Here is a 19720-nt window from a genome sequence, read left to right on the forward strand (position 1 = left end):
GACCCAGCTCAGGGGAGAAGCAAAGGAGACAGGTGATGAGGATTAAAGCTGCTTCAGATAAGAGCGCTGGGACTGGGGCATCAAATGGCTGGAATCGGGGAGGAAAGGAGGATGTGAGGAGAAAAATGAAGGATGACACCTAGTTTCTGATCTTGAACCATGTCTGGTTCGGGGTGGGGGGGCGGGCGGGGGAGAGGGATGGGAATTAACCAACTGGTCAGTTTGAGGTAGTGGAAATTGAGGCTTGGAGTTTAGAAAAAAAGTATACACACACACATTTGTGAATTATCAAAATTTGATACAGTGGTAGTGAATGATATTTTCCTAGGATTATCATGTAGTTAAGAAAAAGAGTTTTAAATATTGGGCCATGAGCCAGCATTTATGATATAGGTAGAAAAAAAAGAAAAAGAATTGGCAAAAAGAGACAGAAAGTCCTGCCACCAAGATATTACTGTGAGTTCCAGGAGAAGGTTTCAAGATGATGTGTGTATCAGTGTCCCCAAGCATAAGGACTAAGGAGGACGACACTTCATATGACAATAAGGAAGGCACTGGTGACTTCCGAGCAGTTCCATGAGATTGGTTGTGAGTTGGGGGAGCAGGTGGTTTCCATGAGCTGATAAAAAAAGAACTGAAAGTGTTTGGTCATAAAAGGAAAGGAAGGGGTAAGAGAGGTTTTTTTTTTTTTTGTTCTGGCTTCTTTGTTAGAACAGGGAAAGATAATGTTCATGGAGAAAATTGGGTAATTGGAGTGACCTGGCATCAGGGATTGTCAGGGCGGATTCAGCAGTAGGACAAGGGAGGGAAAGAATTGGTAATAGTTTAATGAAAGTTTCTCAGGGAAGAGGGAAAAAGTAAATTTTAAAAGAAAACAATGAGTTGAGAAAATATGTATTAAGTTCTTTACCTTGCACTTCTGAGCTAGAAATACTGTATAGTTTTAGTACCCATAATAAACACACACTGATGTAAATCCTAGCACATTGCGGGCTCTCAGGGGTCTACTTATTATTATGAAAATAAAAGTGATAGTGGATTTCCACCTCATTCTGTTAGATGATCTTTTGGAAACCACAACAACTACAACAGGAAAAAAAAAAGTTGATGTAATTCCGAAGCAAGATAATTGCCACTTAAGTAAAAGTGACTTTCTCTTCCTACCTACAAATACCAGGGCTGGTTTTGGTCAGTCTTGAAGACAGAAGTCCCAGATGGACTGACAGAATTTTTTGTGCCTGAATGTATCTGCTGTATAGGATCTTAAAGAGTTCAGTCTGCTCTAGGACTGAACAAAGATCACTCAAATACTAATCCAAACGTATTTCTTAGACATTCAGTTGAATATCTAGTTTCTGGGATCACCCCCAGAATTTCTCGGGACTCTAAAGAACCCTACATGCTGAGTAAGACCCTGGGCAAGACCAGAGTTTCCTGGACCATTTGAACGAGGTGGTCTCCATCTTGTATTTATGGGAAAGAGCTGGAACAAACACAGTCTTTATGATTAAGCAGAAAAGACAGCATTTTCCATAAGAATGTAATCTTCTGCATGGTTGGTCACCAGTTATTTTTTGGATGGTCATTTAGTTTCTGTCAAGTTATCTAATTATTCTGCTAAATCATCTTTACAAGATGAATTGCTTTCTTGAGTTGTTAATACTTGTGAAATTCTTTTCCCAAATGAATGAGAAGTGAAAGATATAAATTTTTTAACACACGCATACACAAAATTTCCCAAACATCTAGTATGTTGAAAGTTGGTCCGTTGCAAAGGAACTAGAATTCTAGGCTGGGGTCCAGGGGTGGAGATGACTGTAACATTCCACTGAGAACTTCACTTTTGGCTCTGAGCTCAAAACTAAAAATCCCTAGTCAAGTCAGATATATGAAGTATTGGGCTCTAACTTGAACAGGAGCTGAAAAAAAAAAAAAAAAAAGGCGGGGAGGGTAGTATTCATAAAGATTTAGTAAGGAGGTTAGAAGGAATTACGTGAGAAAGAAGGGAAAAGAATAATTGTGGTGTTATTACATGCCTAGGCCAGGTACATAACGTTGTGGGTCAGGGTTTCATTCCATACAGACCAGTTATCCTGATGACATTGTGAAGTAATTTCCGATATACTATAATCTGTTTTGGAAATGCTTTCTACCAGGTGTCTCTTCTGGGACATACCAAAGCGGAGTTGATCTGTTAAATTATTCGCACTGTTCAAATATTTGAAGTACTAATTCATCACTCACGACCTTACATTTGTATTTTAACATCATTATACATTTAGCAGGGGTGAATCTTTTCACAATAATGAATAAAGTGACTCTTGAAAGGAAAGATGTTAACCTTGGAGGATCCTGTGGGATGACTCTTAAAAGACACCGAAGCATCTGAATCTCTCTCTGGACTGTATATTAGATGTTCACAGAATCTGAACCCAATGCATGTATGGACAAATCCCTTTGTTATATGGATATGCATGATGGGAAGTGAGGAAAATACTAAGGGAGTTAAATCTAAACTCAAAGATAACTGTAAGGTGGTTACTGGGTGCAACTTGCTAAAATGACTATATATGGACTTACCACTAGTGTGTTAAGTGAAAAATAATCCTATGGGAATAGGAACCTTGTATGATGCCAAGGCTAGAAAGGGGTTTTTAACTCTCTGTTAACAATGCTGTGTTTAAAGGTTTTCATCCATTATCACTTTGTTAGAACAGCCTTGCTAAAACCCAGCTCTTTTAGGGGTCTCTCTAACACCTCATACAAATGCAAGGAAGGAAATGGAGCCAATAAATGTAATCTACAGGTGAAATTTGCAGAGGCAATTAAAAAAAAGGTAAGTATTTTCTTGGGATTTTACCATTTCACAGACGTTATCACCTCACCTCTTAAAGTTTTGAGAAATTATACCTGTAAGTCAAGATTCTTATTCTATATGTCCATTCTTAGAAAGGCTTATTCAACAGAAATTATCCCCAAATGTCATGCCTGGTACCATAAACATCATTATCATTTTAAAATTTGACCAAATAAACATAAGCATACATACATGTATGTATGTATAGTCTTATATACATATAAAGCAATTCTAGTTATCCTCCTTTATTCACCAATTAACAAAATGTATGTAATTGGCTATGATGAAACAGGCACAGTGCTAGAGATATAACATAGAACATGAAATAGTCAGTCTTTGCCCTCAAAAAATTTAATGTCCAGTGGGAACAGATCATTGTATAAGAAAAACACTGTAAAAAATCATTTTAAAAATCCTTGTAAAAATAAAAATCACACACAAAAAATAATTACAAACTGGAAGAAATGTTCTGAAGGAGGTGTAAAAATGGGATGGGAGATTAAAATCATTTTCAAAGGTAATGGAAAGCCCTTCTAAGCAAATGAAATTCAGTTGGAGCCTGAGCAGTAAGTGGAATTAGGCCAAGTGTGGTAAATTCACGCAGAGGAAACGGTAAGTGCAAAGGCACTGAGGCTGGAAAGAATGACAAGTATTAGAGGCATGTTGCAAAGAAGCCTTCATGCATGAGGCATAGGGAGGGAGGGATGAAGCGTAGTGAGATCAGGCTGGAGTTAGGCACAGGCTAGCCCTACAAGGACACTGGGTATGGTTCTGGGAAGCAAAGGATGGCTGGGTTAAGTCTGCATTTCAAAAAGACTCCTCTGACTGCTGCATGTAGCAAAATAATTGGAGGGAGCAAGAGTCCAGGTGGAAAGCTTTACTATGATCAAAGAAAAGATAAGACGAAGGCTTAAATTTGGGTGGTACTTAGTGATGAGAAATAAAAGGAGACAAGTCAAAATGACAGGATTTGGGGAGGGGTTGGCTGCAGAAAGGAGGTGGCAAAGATGATTGTCAGGGTAGGTGATTGGTAATTGATTGACAGAAATGGTAATATCAGAACCAGTCTTTTTATATCCATCCTATTCTATTTAAATTCATTATATGCAAAGCCATTTAGTGCTTACTGCGTGCAAAGTACGGTGCTGAGAATTCTCATGGATAGCGATATGAAAAAAGTGGATAAAAGGATATATGATCTCCATCTTTTATAGATTCGCGTTCAAATTCAGACAGTGTTTCTCATTTCCAGTAGAGGAAAGAGAAGCAATAACTATACACCCACACACATATGCATTCATACACTCACAAATACAGATGTATACACACATGGATATCTACATATGTATATGTGTATGCATATATGCATGTATATATACATTTGAGGTATTTGCATCACATACACATCTTAAGTATGTGTTGCAAGGGGATGAGAAAGATAAAGATAAATAATTAGTGTGGAGGTCAGAAAGAGAAATCAAAAAGCTGCATGAGATTGTATTCTTCTTAAAAGAAAATAAAACGTTTCAAAGACTATTAAGTCTTACATCTCCACCCTATTAGAGAAGAGGTTTATGACACTAGGACTGTTTTTCAGATAGTGTCCACAAAAAGAAAGTAGGCACTAGTATTCAGCTGTATAATCCATTTTTAATCTATGATGTATCCCTACAATCATGAGAGTAATCTTATCATTAATAATAATGATAAACAATAATAATAATAACAATCATTGGTGTGGGATAATGTTTAAAAATCACACAAAGCAGAAGAGTATAAACACAGGTCTCATTTTAGTGTTGTTTGTATGTTACCGTTTTTAGTATTTTACTTAGGATTCTAAACTCACAATTTGTTATCAAACTGACTTCACAGCAGACAGAATATGATTAGTTAAGAATTTTGTTTAATATTTTCCAAATGTACCGGAGCACACGATTTCCAGTTTTGCGTGGGTATCTTGTCGGTCAGAAGACTTTTGTTTAATGAACTCGGTTTGCGTGTTTATTCTAAGAGTCTAACTAAACATACAGGACAATTGCTGATTAGTGAATTCTTAAAGCTGCTTTCATCTTATTTTCCTTACACTATAGTCTTTGCTTGTTTCAGTTCATTGCAGCTCTATTTAGAATAGCCAGGACATGGAAGCAACCTAAGTGCCCATAGACAGATGAATGGATAAAGGAGATGTGGCACATATATACAATGGAATATTACTCAGCCATAAAAAGAAACGAAATTGAGTTATTTGTAGTGAGGTGGATGGACCTAGAGTCTGTCATACAGAGTGAAGTAAGTCAGAAAGAGAAAAACGAATACCGTATGCTAACACATATATATGGAATCTAAAAAAAAAATGTGTATTCATTTTGACTGCCTGTTAATGTCTTCTCTTTATAGTGATAGTACGTGAAAGTAGTATCTAATTTCTGAATTAGTATATAATTGTGCAGATAGTGGAATATGCTTGGAATCACTAGAAGTGAATTTGCCATGAAGCTAAGGAAGCTTCAGGGCCTCTCACTTCCAAGGCTCCCTTTAACAGTCTTGGATCTAAATTTGTATTTTTAAGTTTGTGTTCTTTCCCTTTAAAAAGATCTCCCAAATCTCATGAGCTTCAGGCCCTGGAAAACTTATCTGGCTCTGCTTTTCGTTTGTATTGTAATAATTAATTTGTTTTCATGCCTTTCTCATATTATTTTGGCTTCATGAGAATGGGGCAATTTTTTTTCTTTCTTTCAGTTTCTCTACTGTTAAGCATTTACTTCAGTAAATGCTTTGTGAATTAATGAATAAGTCATGCGCCTTTAGTGGTCGTGCTGGAGCTGGCTCTGGTGAGGGAGATTTTCTTTTGTATCCATGCATCTTTATTAACAATGAATTTGTTGCAAAGTTTAAAAAAATAATCTACATAAATTATCTTGTTACTTCATTTTTTAAAAGTTAAAAATATCTATTTGCAGAATTTAAAATGAAATTCCCATTACTGTCAGTATGCACAATATTTTGCAAAAATTTAAAAATGTTCACATGTTAATGTTCTTTCACTTTTGGTTTTTTTTTCTTTTTAAGATTTTCTTGGAGTATTTTCCAAATGGGAATTCATGAGAGAAAGGGTATATTTGGCCAGCTTTGTGGATTCTAAGAGTGCTTCTAAAAGTTAAGCCTCGCCAAAGAAAAGTGTTATGGCACAGGATTGCCTTTATTATAAGCTGTCATTTAATATAAGAGCTCCATTTTGTCTTTCTTTATTTCTCAAGTTGCTTATTTATAAATACCCACTCTAGTTTTCACGAGTTGACATATGTTGACAGGTTGACATATATTACCTGAGAGCTGATATACCCTGTATGATACAGACTCTAAGAGCTGAACAATACATAACAAATTAATAAAACGATACCATGAAAACATGTCATTGTTTCTAAATTGAGGTTAATATTTTGATTTTCAAGAAAGCAAAGAAAGGTTTCCTCCTTTCTCCATCCCTGTTCTGATCATTTCCGAGGATTTATAAAAATGCAAAACAACAACAACAAATTCATCTGCTACTTCCTGACCACAGAGATGAATAATTTAAGGGCAATTTCAACTTGGATTTTCCAGCTGGCTTTCTGTTTTATTTGGAAAGATCTGAAACTTTATTTTTTAATTCCAAAAGACATTTCTGCTTTCTGTCCTTCAGTTCTAAAATAATGATGTATCTGGTAACATGTAGCAGTTGTATACTAAGCCCTTACAGGGTCTCATATCCTGGAGAAAAAGTACCCTTTTTGAAAGGGCTCGCCTTTTCTGAGTTTTGCTGTTTTCCTGTTTGTTAAGTAGTGGCCCCACCTGGGAAAGCAGAGTTATTTCAACCATCATTCAGTTCCAGTTTACACTAGACTCTGTGGAATATTATAGTGCTATTCAGTATTCATAATCTCCCTGATTTTGCTGTTTTTATGGCCCAGTATAATTGATGTGTGGTGTTCGTTGGAAGGTTATCAGAAGATATTTGGACATCAAATTTTTCAAAATAAATGATGGCATTACTGCTAAGATATCTATTAACGACTTAACCCACCCAATAGAGTTAGATTCTTATTACAGTACAAATTAAAGGAGAATAAAATCATTCTTAATTTAGGACAGTTTTTAAATAACTGTTTTTGTCCCCCCTCCCTCTCCACATACATAGCAAGAAGGCACCCCAGATTTCACCTTTATCTAAATGGTGGCATTTGGAAAATATACCAAGAAGGCTGTCTGTAGGTAATGGTTCAGTTAGCATTAATCCCGGAGGACGGAAAATCAGGAGCAAATTACTTTTAAAGAGGGCTAAGTAAATTTCACATGTGGGTGGACGGTACTCACCTGTTCCAGAAAACAACACGTGGGCCTGTCACTGTAAATGAACATTCTGACTTAGCCACAGCTGCCATACATCTATGAGAACGTTTGCTTTACATGATTCTGGCTCATTACGCGGTGCTGATTACCCTGGCCTTTCACTGTTGTCCTTCGCAGCAGGGTGCTAACGTTTTCTGGATTTCACTGCTCTTTAGAATTCTCCACCAGAGGGAGGACAAGGGAAGGCGAAGTAGGTTTCACCCGCAGTTCTGAGGGAAGTTTGAATCGGAGAAAGCTAGCACTGACGAATTCAGGACCTCTGGTTCTGTCTCTCCACTTTACCTCCCCGTACTTGCTCTCTCGGCAGAACTGAGTGACTCTAGCTAGCGCAGTAATTTTATTGTCGATTGCTTTCCAACCCAGGTTTTATCAGTTAAGTTACAACTTGAATAATTAAGCTGTAGTGAGAGATACAGTTTAGGAGACCTCCCTCCCCCTTAGCAGAGGCCAGGTTATTATTATTTCTTTTAGGAAAAGCTGAAGATGAGAAGTCTGTCAGGCACGTTGTTAAACACACGAAGGCAGGACACAGACACATCCCAGGAGCAGATCGACGAAGATGGATTTATCTAACCATCTTTACGGTCCCCCGAGCCCTTCCTGTGTATCCACAGTCGCCTTACTCTTCCACCCAGAGTTTTATCTTTGCCCTACGTGCGTGTGGGGTTTTTCACTAAAGAAAGAAAGGACGGAACCCCAAACTCTAATGAGAAAACAGCAGCCGTTTCTCTCCTTCCCACGGGTTCCAGGGCCTTAATTTGGCCGGGCAGGTGTCGGAGCTGCAAAATTTGTCTCCACCATTTTCTCCGCGCTGGAGGGAAGGGACCAGCCCTCCCGGGCGCTGCCTGGCGGGGAAGCGGAGCGAGGAGCGAGGAGCGAGGGCCCCGGGTCCGGATCCCTTCCTGGGTCTCGGAATCTCCCCGGGACGCGTGGTCCGGCTCCCGCGGGCGCGGCGGCGGCGGCTGCTGCGCGCGGCTTCCAGCGACCCCTGTCGGGGGTGTCCGGCAGCCGCCCAGCGCACCGCCCCCCGCCCAGGCCGGCTCGGGGAGGGAAAGGGGCTGCGCCCGCGAGCGCCGAGCCCAGGCTCCTCCCGGTGGCGTGTCCGCGCCTCGGGGTGGGGGTGTGGCGGGGACGAGGGAGGGGGCGAGGCCAGGGGAGGGCGAGAAGGAGGCGCCAGCGTCCAACCTGCGGGCGGGAGGTGGTTGGCGGTGGGGCAATTGAAAAAGAGCCGGCGAGGAGTTCCCCCCAACTTGTCGAAACTCCGGGCTCGCGCGGAGGGCAGGAGCGGGGTGACTGCGGCTGCCGGGCGACGCAAGCGCTGGCCGGACGGTGATTGCCTCTCCCTCCTCGGGCTGCGAGCGCGCCGGACAGAGGCCGCGACAGGAGCCGACAGCGGCGGGAACCGAGCACTTCCCTGCGCGACAGGGGCCGCCCCGAGAGCGAGCGCGACCGCCGGACGCAGCGACCGCCAGTCCCAGGTGGCCCGGACCGCACGCCGCGTCCCCGCGCTCCCCGCCGGCGACAGGAGACGCCCCCCGCGCAGCGCGCGCGCCGCAGCCCGGCCGGTGGTTCTACCCGCCTCCGCCCCCCGCCCTCGAGGGACAAACTTTTCCCAAAGCCGATCCCAGCCCTTGGACCAAACTTGTCGCGCGTCGCCTCCGCCGGGCGCCGTCCGCGCAGAGCGTGCACTTCTCGGGCGAGATGTCGGAGCGCAAAGAAGGCAGAGGCAAGGGGAAGGGCAAGAAGGACCGAGGCTCCGGGAAGAAGCCTGCGCCCGCGGCGGGCGGCCCGAGCCCAGGTGAGTGCGCCGCGCGGCGGGGGCTCCGCGATCCTTCTCCTCCTTCTCTTTCTCCTTCTCAGATGCCGCCGCCTCGCCCTCGCCTGCCTGCGCCCTGCGCTCCGGGCGCCTGGCCCTGCTCCCGGCCGTCCGCGGGGCCGGGCGGTGCTCGCCCTCCATGGGGCCGCCCCTCACCTGGGCGTCGAGCCCCACCCGGGCGCCAGCAACCCGCGCTCAGGGTGAGGACGGAAGCCGGGACCGCGCCTCCGGAGGACCCGGACGCGCCGCGCTCCCTGGCACGGCCTTTGCCCAGCACCCCAGAGCCGAGCCCAGCCCGGGAGCGGGACCCGGCTTGCAGGAGCGGAGGCCGGGTGCGCGCGTGTCCAGCGCCAGCAGCGCTTTGCACGGGCCCCGCCTGCCCTCTAGCGAGAAAAGCGGGAACGGGTCTCCCCTCGCAGCGCCTGGCTCGGAAGAACGGGGTGCTCTAGAGAGAACGCGAGCGGTCGCGCGTCGGTGTTTTGGGCTCCGGGGAGGGAGTGCAGGGTCGCGGTGTGCGCGGACGCTCACTCGGATTCAGCCCTGCGGTATCGGAGCTCAGATCAGCTGAGAGGGATTCCTAGAGGTCAGCGAAGCAGATAAAATCCAGCCCAGTGCCAGGAATCAGGTCCCCAAAAAGGTTCTCAAACTTTCGGTTTTGCAGTTCTATTTTTCAGTACCTCTTTGATAAATGTGGTTAATTTATGTTCCCAAGAGATGCCCCAAAGCAAAAGTTCATTTGAACTTTTGAACCCAGTTGCCCACTGGTTATATAATACAATGAAATGGCAACTGAGGCTTTCTAGAGACCAGTCTAGTGCGTGATCATCGGTTCACGGACGTGAATGACAGTTTCACCTTCTGTTTCCCTAAGAAGGGCTGATGCTTTCGACACTGTCTTGGAAAGAGGAGGCGCCCCAAATAAATACTTGTTTATGAGTGATTAAGTGAAGAGGATGCTTTAAAAAAAAAACGGAGGGGTGGGGGAAGAATATAAGGGCTTTTTTCTGCCTCTGCACTTCCCAATTATTAATTGATCCAGAGACCTCAAGGCACTTGGAACATCCCCCAGCACACTTCGTAAAGTATTTTTGAAGAATTAGTTCAATGGCATTCTGTTATCTTACAGAAGTATTTGCCCGTTCCTTGCAGGAAGTAAACAAGATTTGCCCAGTTCTCTTACTGGCATCGCTGAGAGCATTTCAGAGCCTGGCTTATTGGCAGAGACCTTAAACAGGTTTTGAGCAAAACAAATTGAACAGAGAGTAATTGTTTGGCCACTGACCATTCCTGTGCATGCTTCTATGATAGGATGCTGCTGGGCAGATCACCTTCATTACCCTTCATTAGCTCTCATGAGGGTGTATTGAAATTTTCCTTACTTTATCCCTGTTTTGGAGACACCCTATCGCATTTTATTCAACAAGGGCTGAAGTGGGGAGCTGGATTAGCAATCTCCCTAAGTGACATTCTCTACTGTCCTCTCGCAGGTTATCTTAGTAAATGAAAGAGCTCTTAGACCTGACCGCAGTGGTAAAGTTGTAAAGAGTTATTTGCGGGGCTCTTTAAGTGTTGTCCTGTCCTGCCTGGGAGTACTCTGCCTTCAGACGTTTCTGTGGTCCTCTGGAGGAGGTCTGATGAATTAAGGAGGGGACGGTGGCTTGAAGTAGCATCCCTTTCAGGTAACAGGTCTGCACTTCGTCAAGGCTTCAGGGCAGCAATGCCTTAGTTAACATAGACATTTCAGATAAGCACCCGTGGTGGGTGGGAGAGATTTTAAGAACCAACAGGCATTTCTGTGTCCTACAGATCTCATCTATTAGGTAGGCAGCTGTGTTGGGACTACCTAATATTCTCTCCTGACACAGCGTCCCAGAGTTTCCTTGGTGACTCTCATTATGCTTTCCAGTCCCACCGCTGTGATTCCCTCTGAACCAGATAGATTGGCATCTTTAAGTGACATTCTCTTGACTCTCTTCCCAGAGAATCTGGAGTGAACTTGGCTCTAGGTTGGTTTTAAAGTGTATCTCTCTTTTCCATCAGGTAGTTGTCTTCCTTGGGGAGGAACTTTTTACCCCCCTCCAGGGCACCTTGTGCTTGTTAAACCCTATAAAGCAGATAAGAATATTTATTCTTCATTTGATTCAAAAACAACGATCAACTTGAAACCTGCTTTAGGTGAAAGCACCTGGCGTTAAATAGTATTGCTTTGAAATCACTGTTTCTTTCCTTCTTGTCATTTCCCTTGTAATGCTGTCAGTGTACTTTTCCTTATCTTAGGAGAGTGAATAACTGAGAGCCATAATGGTTTGTGAGGGAAACCCACACCTCTTTTTCAAGCTTCTTTGCACTCTGTAGTCCTCAGGCATCCTCAAAGGAATGACCTCTAGATGCCGTAACTATAGCATCGCCACTTGGCATACCGGCTCAAATTAGGGCTTACAGGACACCCATCTCTTAAATAGCTCCTCCATCAGTGCCCTTCAATCCCAGGTTTCACCCCTTTCTTAAAACAGCCGCTGAAACTTGCTGTCCTACACGATGCCCATGCAACAGCCAAGCCTCTTTTTGGAGGTTATAACATTACTTCACGACAGTCAAGGGAGAGAGAAGGCTGAGAGCACTCAGCCCCTCAGCCCCGCTGTGTGCTGTATTACATGCGGAGGCATAAACACATCTGTTGGAGGGATAGCTTTAGGGGAACAAGATTCCTTTAACTTTCATGTGACACGTGTGACTGGTATGTGATACATACATAGCTGTGTTCCGTAGCATCGCATTTTTATACTGAATTGCACGCTGTTGTGGCGGCAGATGTTCAACAGAATTATCTGTGTCGCAGTAATGACTCTAATAGTTCCCAGGCCCTTGGGGTCATTGATTTTTCTTCTTTGCTCAAAAAAAGAAGAAAAGAAAAAAGCAACCTCAGCGTAATCCTGGGCTTTGTAACGAGGATCCATGTACCAAGGGTGCTGTAACTTCCTGCACCTCCTAGATGCTGGATCTCCCATATCCAGACTTTTCGTATTGATTCAGCTCAGCAAACTTTATCTATTGAAGCCTGAATTACAAAACCAGAGCTTCCCCCCTCCCCCCACCCATTTGGTATTTGGCTCTAAGCTTCTTCTATGAATCTCTGTTGATGTTTTTCTTTCATTAAAACATTGCAAAGGATTCTTTTTATTTTTATTTTTCCTTTTAAATGACCTGGAACCCATTCATTATCAAGCCTAGCTCAGTTCTAGAGCTACTGGGTCTCCCTTCACCCCCGGCAGAAGGGGAGTTTGTCAGTACAAGTGGTGGAAACATCAAAACACTTAGTATCCCAAATGGCTAGAAGCCGGCCATGTGCTTCCCGGGTGACATCACCCACCTGTTTTGTTAACTCAGTGGCTTCCCAGGCTGAAGTGCTTGTCAAACATTCTTGGGTATGAAGTGCCCCGTCACTACCAGGGCAGCGCGTGTTTACAGAACAGGAGGAATGTCCAGTGATCTGTTTCAAGCTGGTGACTTGTGACCACTTAGATGATGTAATTATTAAAGACATTAAATACTAATTTTAGAATGAAGCGGGTTTATTTTGGAGAATGATTTTGAAAGAGTGGGAGAAACTTGGGATACTGTTCTCATATCTGCAAAATGAGAAAATGATATGATGGAAAAATGGAAAGAAAAGACCATAAAGTATGTAAGTAATCAGAAAATATTGAACCAGTATGAGAGCAATGAACACATTACATGCCAGGCACTAGTATTTTATACTTTTAATAAGGGAGTTACTATTTACTAAATATCCTACCATGTTCCAGGCAGTGTGACAGATGCTCTGTGTGTTTCATCGCCTGTCCTTTAGTACGAAAATGCCTCACTATTACAGGGTACCTGGTACTTAGTGCTACAGCCCGATTGCCTGCATTTAAATCCTAGTTCTGGGGCTTCCCTGGTGGCGCGGTGGTTGAGGGTCCGCCTGCCGTTGCGGGGGACGCAGGTTCGTGCCCCGGTCTGGGAGGATCCCACGTGTCGTGGAGCGGTTGCCACAACAGTGAGAGGCCCGTGTACCGCAAAAAAAAAAAAAAAGAAGGTTAAATCCCAGTTCTGCTCCTTACCTGTATAGTGATGGGAAAGTTACTTAATCTCTCCATGCCTGTTTCCTTATTTGTAAAATTGGGATAATAAAATTATTATCATAAAGTTATGCCGAGGCTTAAATGAAATAACAGCAGTAGTAAGTGCCCCATCGATGTTAGCTCTCTTGAGAAAATGATTTAAGACACAGATCTTCTGTGCCTTTGCTAAGATATCTGACACAATTTTCCACATTTACCTTGTACGGTAAAAAATAATCGAGAGCTGCCCTTAGATTAGAGTGAGTATAAATATTAATATGTACTACTTGTAAATAGAGAGAAAAGTGGGTAAGTATGTCAAATACCATAACTGCATATAGGTATTATGAAAACAGTCCTGAATTCAGTCTAAATATTGAAAGTAGAGTGAGGTGCAATATCGTTTTATCTCTGGCAGAAAAAGGTTGAGGTCTCAAACTTGAGAAGGTTTTGAAACATGAGTCCTTTTCTGGCCACACTGAAGAGTTGATGCTTATATAGAATGCATGCGTAGTCTTTTGGGACTAGTACAAATTGAAAAAGAAAATGTGTATCCACATGCTCTTTGTTATCTTTTTATCGAAGGTAAGAGTATATTGCCAACAAGGTTCATGGAATCCAGTGCAGGTGTTTCTAAATATAAACAAAATAATGAATATTAAAAAAATCTACATCTTTCATTATCCCCCCCTCCACACACACTAGAATGGCTGTAGGTAGTGCTTAAAGTTCTGGAAGTGTGATTCTTAGCAAATCAGTGTTTTATTAGCGTTCTCAAAGTGACAAGTTACATTTGACACTAACGGCATTGATCTTATCCTGTTGTTCTGTTAGGATAGACGAAAACAAACCAAGTGTCAGTATTTTGGGTGAGTGATTTCATTTGCTCAGAGAAAAAGAAAGTGGACTTCTAATATTTTGATTAACCCTCGAGTTCTCCTCTTGACAAACAGAAAATACAGAAACTTAAATGATATAGTATTAGCTTAAAAACTGATTTATCTTTATCAGAGGAAAATAACATCTATTAAATATGCTGTCAGGTATATAAAATGAAATTTCTTCAAAGGACCAAGTGGTGTTTTGGGTTCATCCTAATCCTACGCATGTTTGCATGTGTGTCCTTTCGTGGGTTTTAACAGATTTTTTAAAAGCGAGCTACCAAAATGCCAATAGATGTCAGTGTTTGTTGCTTTAGAAAAAGTAAGGTGTTAGAAGCAAAAAAAAAAGCTTAATTTATTCTCAGTTTTGATAAGCATAAAGCTGACTACTTTGAAAAGTTTGACAATTAGTAATACCCTATATAACCTTACTTACTTACATTTCGTGAATGAAAATGGCACATTTTCACGTTGAGACCTCTCTTCTAACTATGAAAAAAATGCCTCTACAATTAATTCCCCAAGGAATTCAGAATGCAGGCTGAAATACACTAATCAGTGCATTCCTTTTTTTTTTTAATGAAGGAACAATTATTTGAGAATGTTGTTACATACACCTTGGATTTATTTGCATTTGTAAACTATAAATTAAGTACGCATGTTTCTTAGGTCGCCTTGATTACAATTGCATAAGTGCGTTTTTGAGTCCAACTTAAGTACGATCTGTGGAGTTCTGCCTTTGGGAGGTCAGAATTCTCTTCTTTCTCCGTTTCACTAGTGTCACCTTTTTCTGGCCTCCAGAGGGTGCTCCAGGAGCATCACACTGCTATTCCCCAAAGAACGACTCCTTTTTTCTTTTCTAAGTGACTTAGATATTCTGGGCAATCTATGGGGAAGAATAGGATCCTGATTTCATCAGTTACTACCTCAACTGGAGTTTGTTTCCCAGCTAGACCAAAATAGACCAAATTCGCTAAGAACATTCCGAAACATCATTCTGATGATGACGATGCAGTTGTAAAAACCTGCAAGGGCACATCTGTGAGATTTACTTTCATTTTATTTCATTTTAAAATTTTTTATTGGAGTATAGTTGATTTACAATGTTGTGTTAGTTTCAGGTGTACAGCAAAATGAATCAGTTACACATATACATATATCCACTCTTTTGTAGATTCTTTTCCCATATAGGTCATTACAGAGTACTGAGTAGAGTTCCCTGTGCTATACAGTAGGTCTTTATTAGTTATCTATTTTATATACAGTAGTGTGTATATGTCAGCCAACAACTTGTCCCCAGAGAACTTAGCATCTTATAAGCATTTTTCAGTCGTCCCTTAGAGCAGTTCCTCTTGCATAAGTTCGGGCAGTACCTGCAAAGACATTTAGTCATATTTAAAAGTTCCACTGTGGCATTGGAAAATTATACATGAGCACCTCAAAATCACACAGAGGATCTTTAGGAGCCCATGTTTTCACGTCTTCACACCTTATCCTCAACCCCTAGCTAAAATGTTTAAGAACTCTACTTTGAGCTACATGTTTTTGAAAATGGGTTGGAATGACTAATTCTTTTGGATCACGGGCTAACGTTATAACACTGTCGCAGAGGCACTGTTATTTGCTCACGATTTATTCCACTCTGCACTGGTCATGTTCATTGTGAGTTACTCCCAGTTTGTTACTCTCCTTCTCTTTTTAAAGGGCAATATTGTTCACATTGTTTTGGTCCAAGAAAGGTATTATTGATGGGCAGTAGCGTTTGGTCTGCGACAGTGTCCCAAACCTTCTGTTTCATAGCTTCAGTTGGCAGGCAGCTGGCTCCTCTGGGCGGCTGTTGCATTTTAGTTTCAGTGATGTGAGAGTCAGGGAATGTTTTATTAGGTGGAACCATCAGAAATTGTCAATTCTGTAGATGATACACGACTGAATATTGTCAATGTCATATAGTTTAATATTTGGACTCTGTTTAGTAGTTTGACTTTATGCTTTACATGGTATTTTTATTATTTTTTTTTTATTTTATTTTTTTGGCGGTACGCGGGCCTCTCACTGCTGTGGCCTCTCCCGTTGCGGAGCACAGGCTCTGGACGCGCAGACTCAGCGGCCATGGCTCACGGGCCCAGCCGCTCCGCGGCATGTGGGAGCTTCCCGGACCGGGGCACGAACCCGTGTCCCCTATATCGGCAGGCGGACTCTCAACCACTGTGCCACCAGGGAAGCCCTACATGGTATTTTAAAAAATATAGTAGTGACAACTTTGAAAAAAGTCGTAGAAGTTAATTGAGGTTAAAATAATGTATAAAAGGAAACTGGGCTAGGAAGTCATTAAACCAGTGACATTTTCTCCAATACATAGGTCATATGGTAGCCATATAAAATGAATTCAGCATAAAGGTAGAGTGCCAGGGCAATGGGCATTTTCTCTTGGAGAGAAAAGTAGTACATTTCTATCACAACATGTAACTTGGATTTTTATTGAACCTGTTAGCAAACTGTTACTATGCTTTATCTTACCCACCGCATTTCTACAGAGATTACAAAGATGTGAGTGAGAAATATTAGTGACTAGTGAACAAACTTGGCTTTGTTTTATGGAATAATATTTTTTTTAACTTTACTCAGTATACAGTACTACAATTCAATTTTTCCAGTAGTTTTAATAAGTGTGAATTTTACTGCCATGTGAAAATATGCTCATTATCAATGGCCTATATTACTTTATAAATAAGGTTAGAACTTAGGTAAAGCCAGCTTTTTAAAGTGCATATGTTTCTGTTTGTAATTGTAACTCATCTGTTTGTTACATATGATCTCACAGTTGTAAAGACAAACTGCATTTTTAAAGGACTTGACAGTCTTCTTAGCTATTCCATAGTAAATATAAAACCAATATTTAAAAGGAAATGTCTAAATTCTAATTTGGAATATTTTTCAGAACAAATAAATTGTATGCATATACTGAAATGTTCTGAATACTGAATGTCTTATATTTAAGGACTCCAGAATTGAAAGTTAAAATTCCTACAGATTTTATAACTTTTTCAAAAAATATATTTCAACCCTAGGTAAAGTGAAGTTTGGATATTAATTATGCATAGAAAATTTTCTCTGTTAAAGCCCTAAAGAGAGTTTTTGATCTTAACTGTTTAGTACATCATTTATTGAAAATTTTTCATTTGTATATATCATAATAGGAAATCATATTTATGAGTGAACTGATAAGAAATGTATCCAAAAGTCAAAGAAAAAAAATGAAGGAGGTGGTCAACAGGTATTTAAAAGAAAACAAATGCTCATGATAAGAGTTTTTTTAATAAATAACAACACCTATGTTGCTATTTAGTGTTTAGAGATATGTATTTTGTGAATCAAGTGTTCTCACTATTCTTAAGTTTATCAGGACTTAGAGAAGATTCTGGTTTTCCCTAAATGTGTCTTTTCTCCCCTTTCCTCATCCTATGCCATGGGCTTTCTGTTGTACTGGGAGATAAGAAGGGGAGCAGAAGAGGATTGGTAACTTGCTCTAGTAGTAGTCGATGTGAAGTGGGCGGCAAGATTCATTTGGGACACAGCACACTATGGTTTTGTGTCTACAGTGTGAACATTTGTATTATGTTTAACATGATTTAGTATATGAAAAAGAATTTTTGTGGAACTTCCTTTTGCCTCTCTTCCCTTCCAAACTTGGAAAGTTGACTTTTAGTTATGAGCTTATACTATATTAATGGTTACAAATATTTAAATGAAAGGGTTGTTTTGTGTTTGTTTTATATATTCATGTAATATATGAGTATACAGTAGGAAGACTTCTTTGGATGGGGTCCAATGTCATATCCATTTGTAACCTCAGTTGGAGTTGAGCTGGGACTAAAACATGCACCTGTGCAGTTCAGCGAAACCCAAATGAACGTTCTAAATCCTCATTTTGATGATTCTCTTATCTTCTCTCCAAACCCACTGGAGTGAAGGAAGTATGAACTATGGATGACATTTTTTTTTTTTTTAATTTGTTTGGCTGCGTCGGGTCTTAGTTGCAGTGCGTGGGCTTAGTTGCCCTGGGGCATGTGGGATCTTAGTTCCCCGACGGGAAAACTGGTCCCCTGCATTGGAAGGTGGATTCTTAACCACTGGACCACCAGGGAAGTCCCTGGATGACATTTTGAATCCAAATCTATATATTCCGCAGGAGATGGGATGAAACATAATCCCCCTAAAAAGCACAAACCTGGATTCAAGCCCCCCTGGGTGTGGTCCCACCTCTGACACCTTTGATCCAGCCATCTCCAAACCAGCAGTATCCTGACTTTTGGCAGCACTCGAGAACTGAGCAGTATTTTGCTTTTTCCCCAAATTATCTGGCCTGTTCGCCTTAAAAATAAAAACGTGTTTTCTGAATGTGACCACTAGAAAGAAAAATTAGCTGTGTTCTTTCCTAACCAGCAGGCCGAATGAGAATTCCTGTATTTGCATATAGTGTGATTCGGAGCACATCAGCATGAAAATTTGACCTTGAGCAACACTGAGTAGAGGTTTCTGGGCCACTTGCATGGTGGCCCTGGCTTCATGATGGCTGTGTTGCTCCAGGATTGAGAGGTGCTGGTTTTAGTAAGACCAGAGCAGTGGTTGAAAGGCAAGGCTCTGGTTCTGTCCTCTGACTGCGTGGTGTGAACTCTGACAGTGATGACAACTACGTAAGCCTCAGTTTCTACGTGTGTACACTGTGGGAAATAATATTACGTAATTCATGTGGTTGTTCTAAGCAGTAGTGTTGAGTATTGTGCTGGGTACAGAGTAAGGACTAAACGATCAGTTTTACTGAGTTTAAATATCAACAAAATCTAAGCACTTTTCCAACGTGTGTTCATCTAATGTTGTCTTCTTGCTATGTATGTATCAATGTTGTCTGAACTTTAAGCCCTCCACAAATAACTATAAATACTGTACATTTTTTCACAGGGTCTTATACACAGAGGTTCTTTGTAAATAATTATCATGTTGATAATACATATCAAATATTTATTAGGTTTATATTCTATGGCTTTGGACTCTTGGTGAGAGTTGGATGTCATATATGTATAACACATTCATAAAGAGATCAACCAGATATTCCTGACCTTGAACTTTGGTCTATAGATAAACTCATTTTTGGAGAATGGAGGAACACTGGCAGTGATGTTTTAACAGATTGATGCAAAAATAGGTTATGTGCACTTATATTTTTAAATAATACACACGCACACACTTCTTTTAAAATATATGCCAGTAGGGCTTCCCTGGTGGCGCAGTGGTTGAGAGTCCGCCTGCCGATGCAGGGGACATGGGTTCGTGCCCAGGTCCGGGAAGATCCCACATGCCGCGGAGCGGCTGGGCCCGTGAGCCATGGCCGCTGAGCCTGCGCGTCCGGAGCCTGTGCTCCGCGGCGGGAGAGGCCACAACAGTGAGAGGCCCGTGTACCGCAAAAAAAATAAATAAATAAAAAATAAAATAAAATAAAATAAAATATATGCCAGTTAGTTCTTTAGATGTAACTTTCCTATTCCTAATCTCCCATGTCTTGATGGTCAAGGATAATTTTGTCTTACACATAGGGCCTAGTGGAGTACTTTACGTACAAATATTTACAGAATAAATGAGTGAGAATCATTTTTCTATTTATAGTTTTTGACTG

General features: G+C 41.6%; 1 protein-coding gene across 8 annotated transcripts in view; it reads left to right on the top strand.

Annotated features, from left to right (window-relative positions):
- NRG1 (neuregulin 1) overlaps positions 1–19720 on the top strand; it is a 1021360-nt gene that overhangs the window by 794593 nt on the left and 207047 nt on the right. For 3 of the 8 annotated variants that reach the window (XM_073798674.1, XM_033848757.2, XM_033848760.2), the window contains exon 1: positions 8455–9047. The exons of 1 other annotated variant lie outside the window; for it this stretch is intronic. In XM_073798674.1, coding sequence (XP_073654775.1) covers positions 8951–9047 — 97 coding nt within the window. In that variant the 5' untranslated portion in view covers positions 8455–8950. Of the gene's footprint in view, positions 1–8454; positions 9048–19720 lie in introns of those variants that run through there. 4 more of the 8 variants (XM_033848756.2, XM_019921526.3, XM_019921525.3 and 1 more) reach the window with 2 other exon arrangements.

Source organism: Tursiops truncatus, chromosome 21 (assembly GCF_011762595.2).
Source record: "Tursiops truncatus isolate mTurTru1 chromosome 21, mTurTru1.mat.Y, whole genome shotgun sequence".
Lineage (NCBI taxonomy): Eukaryota > Metazoa > Chordata > Mammalia > Artiodactyla > Delphinidae > Tursiops > Tursiops truncatus.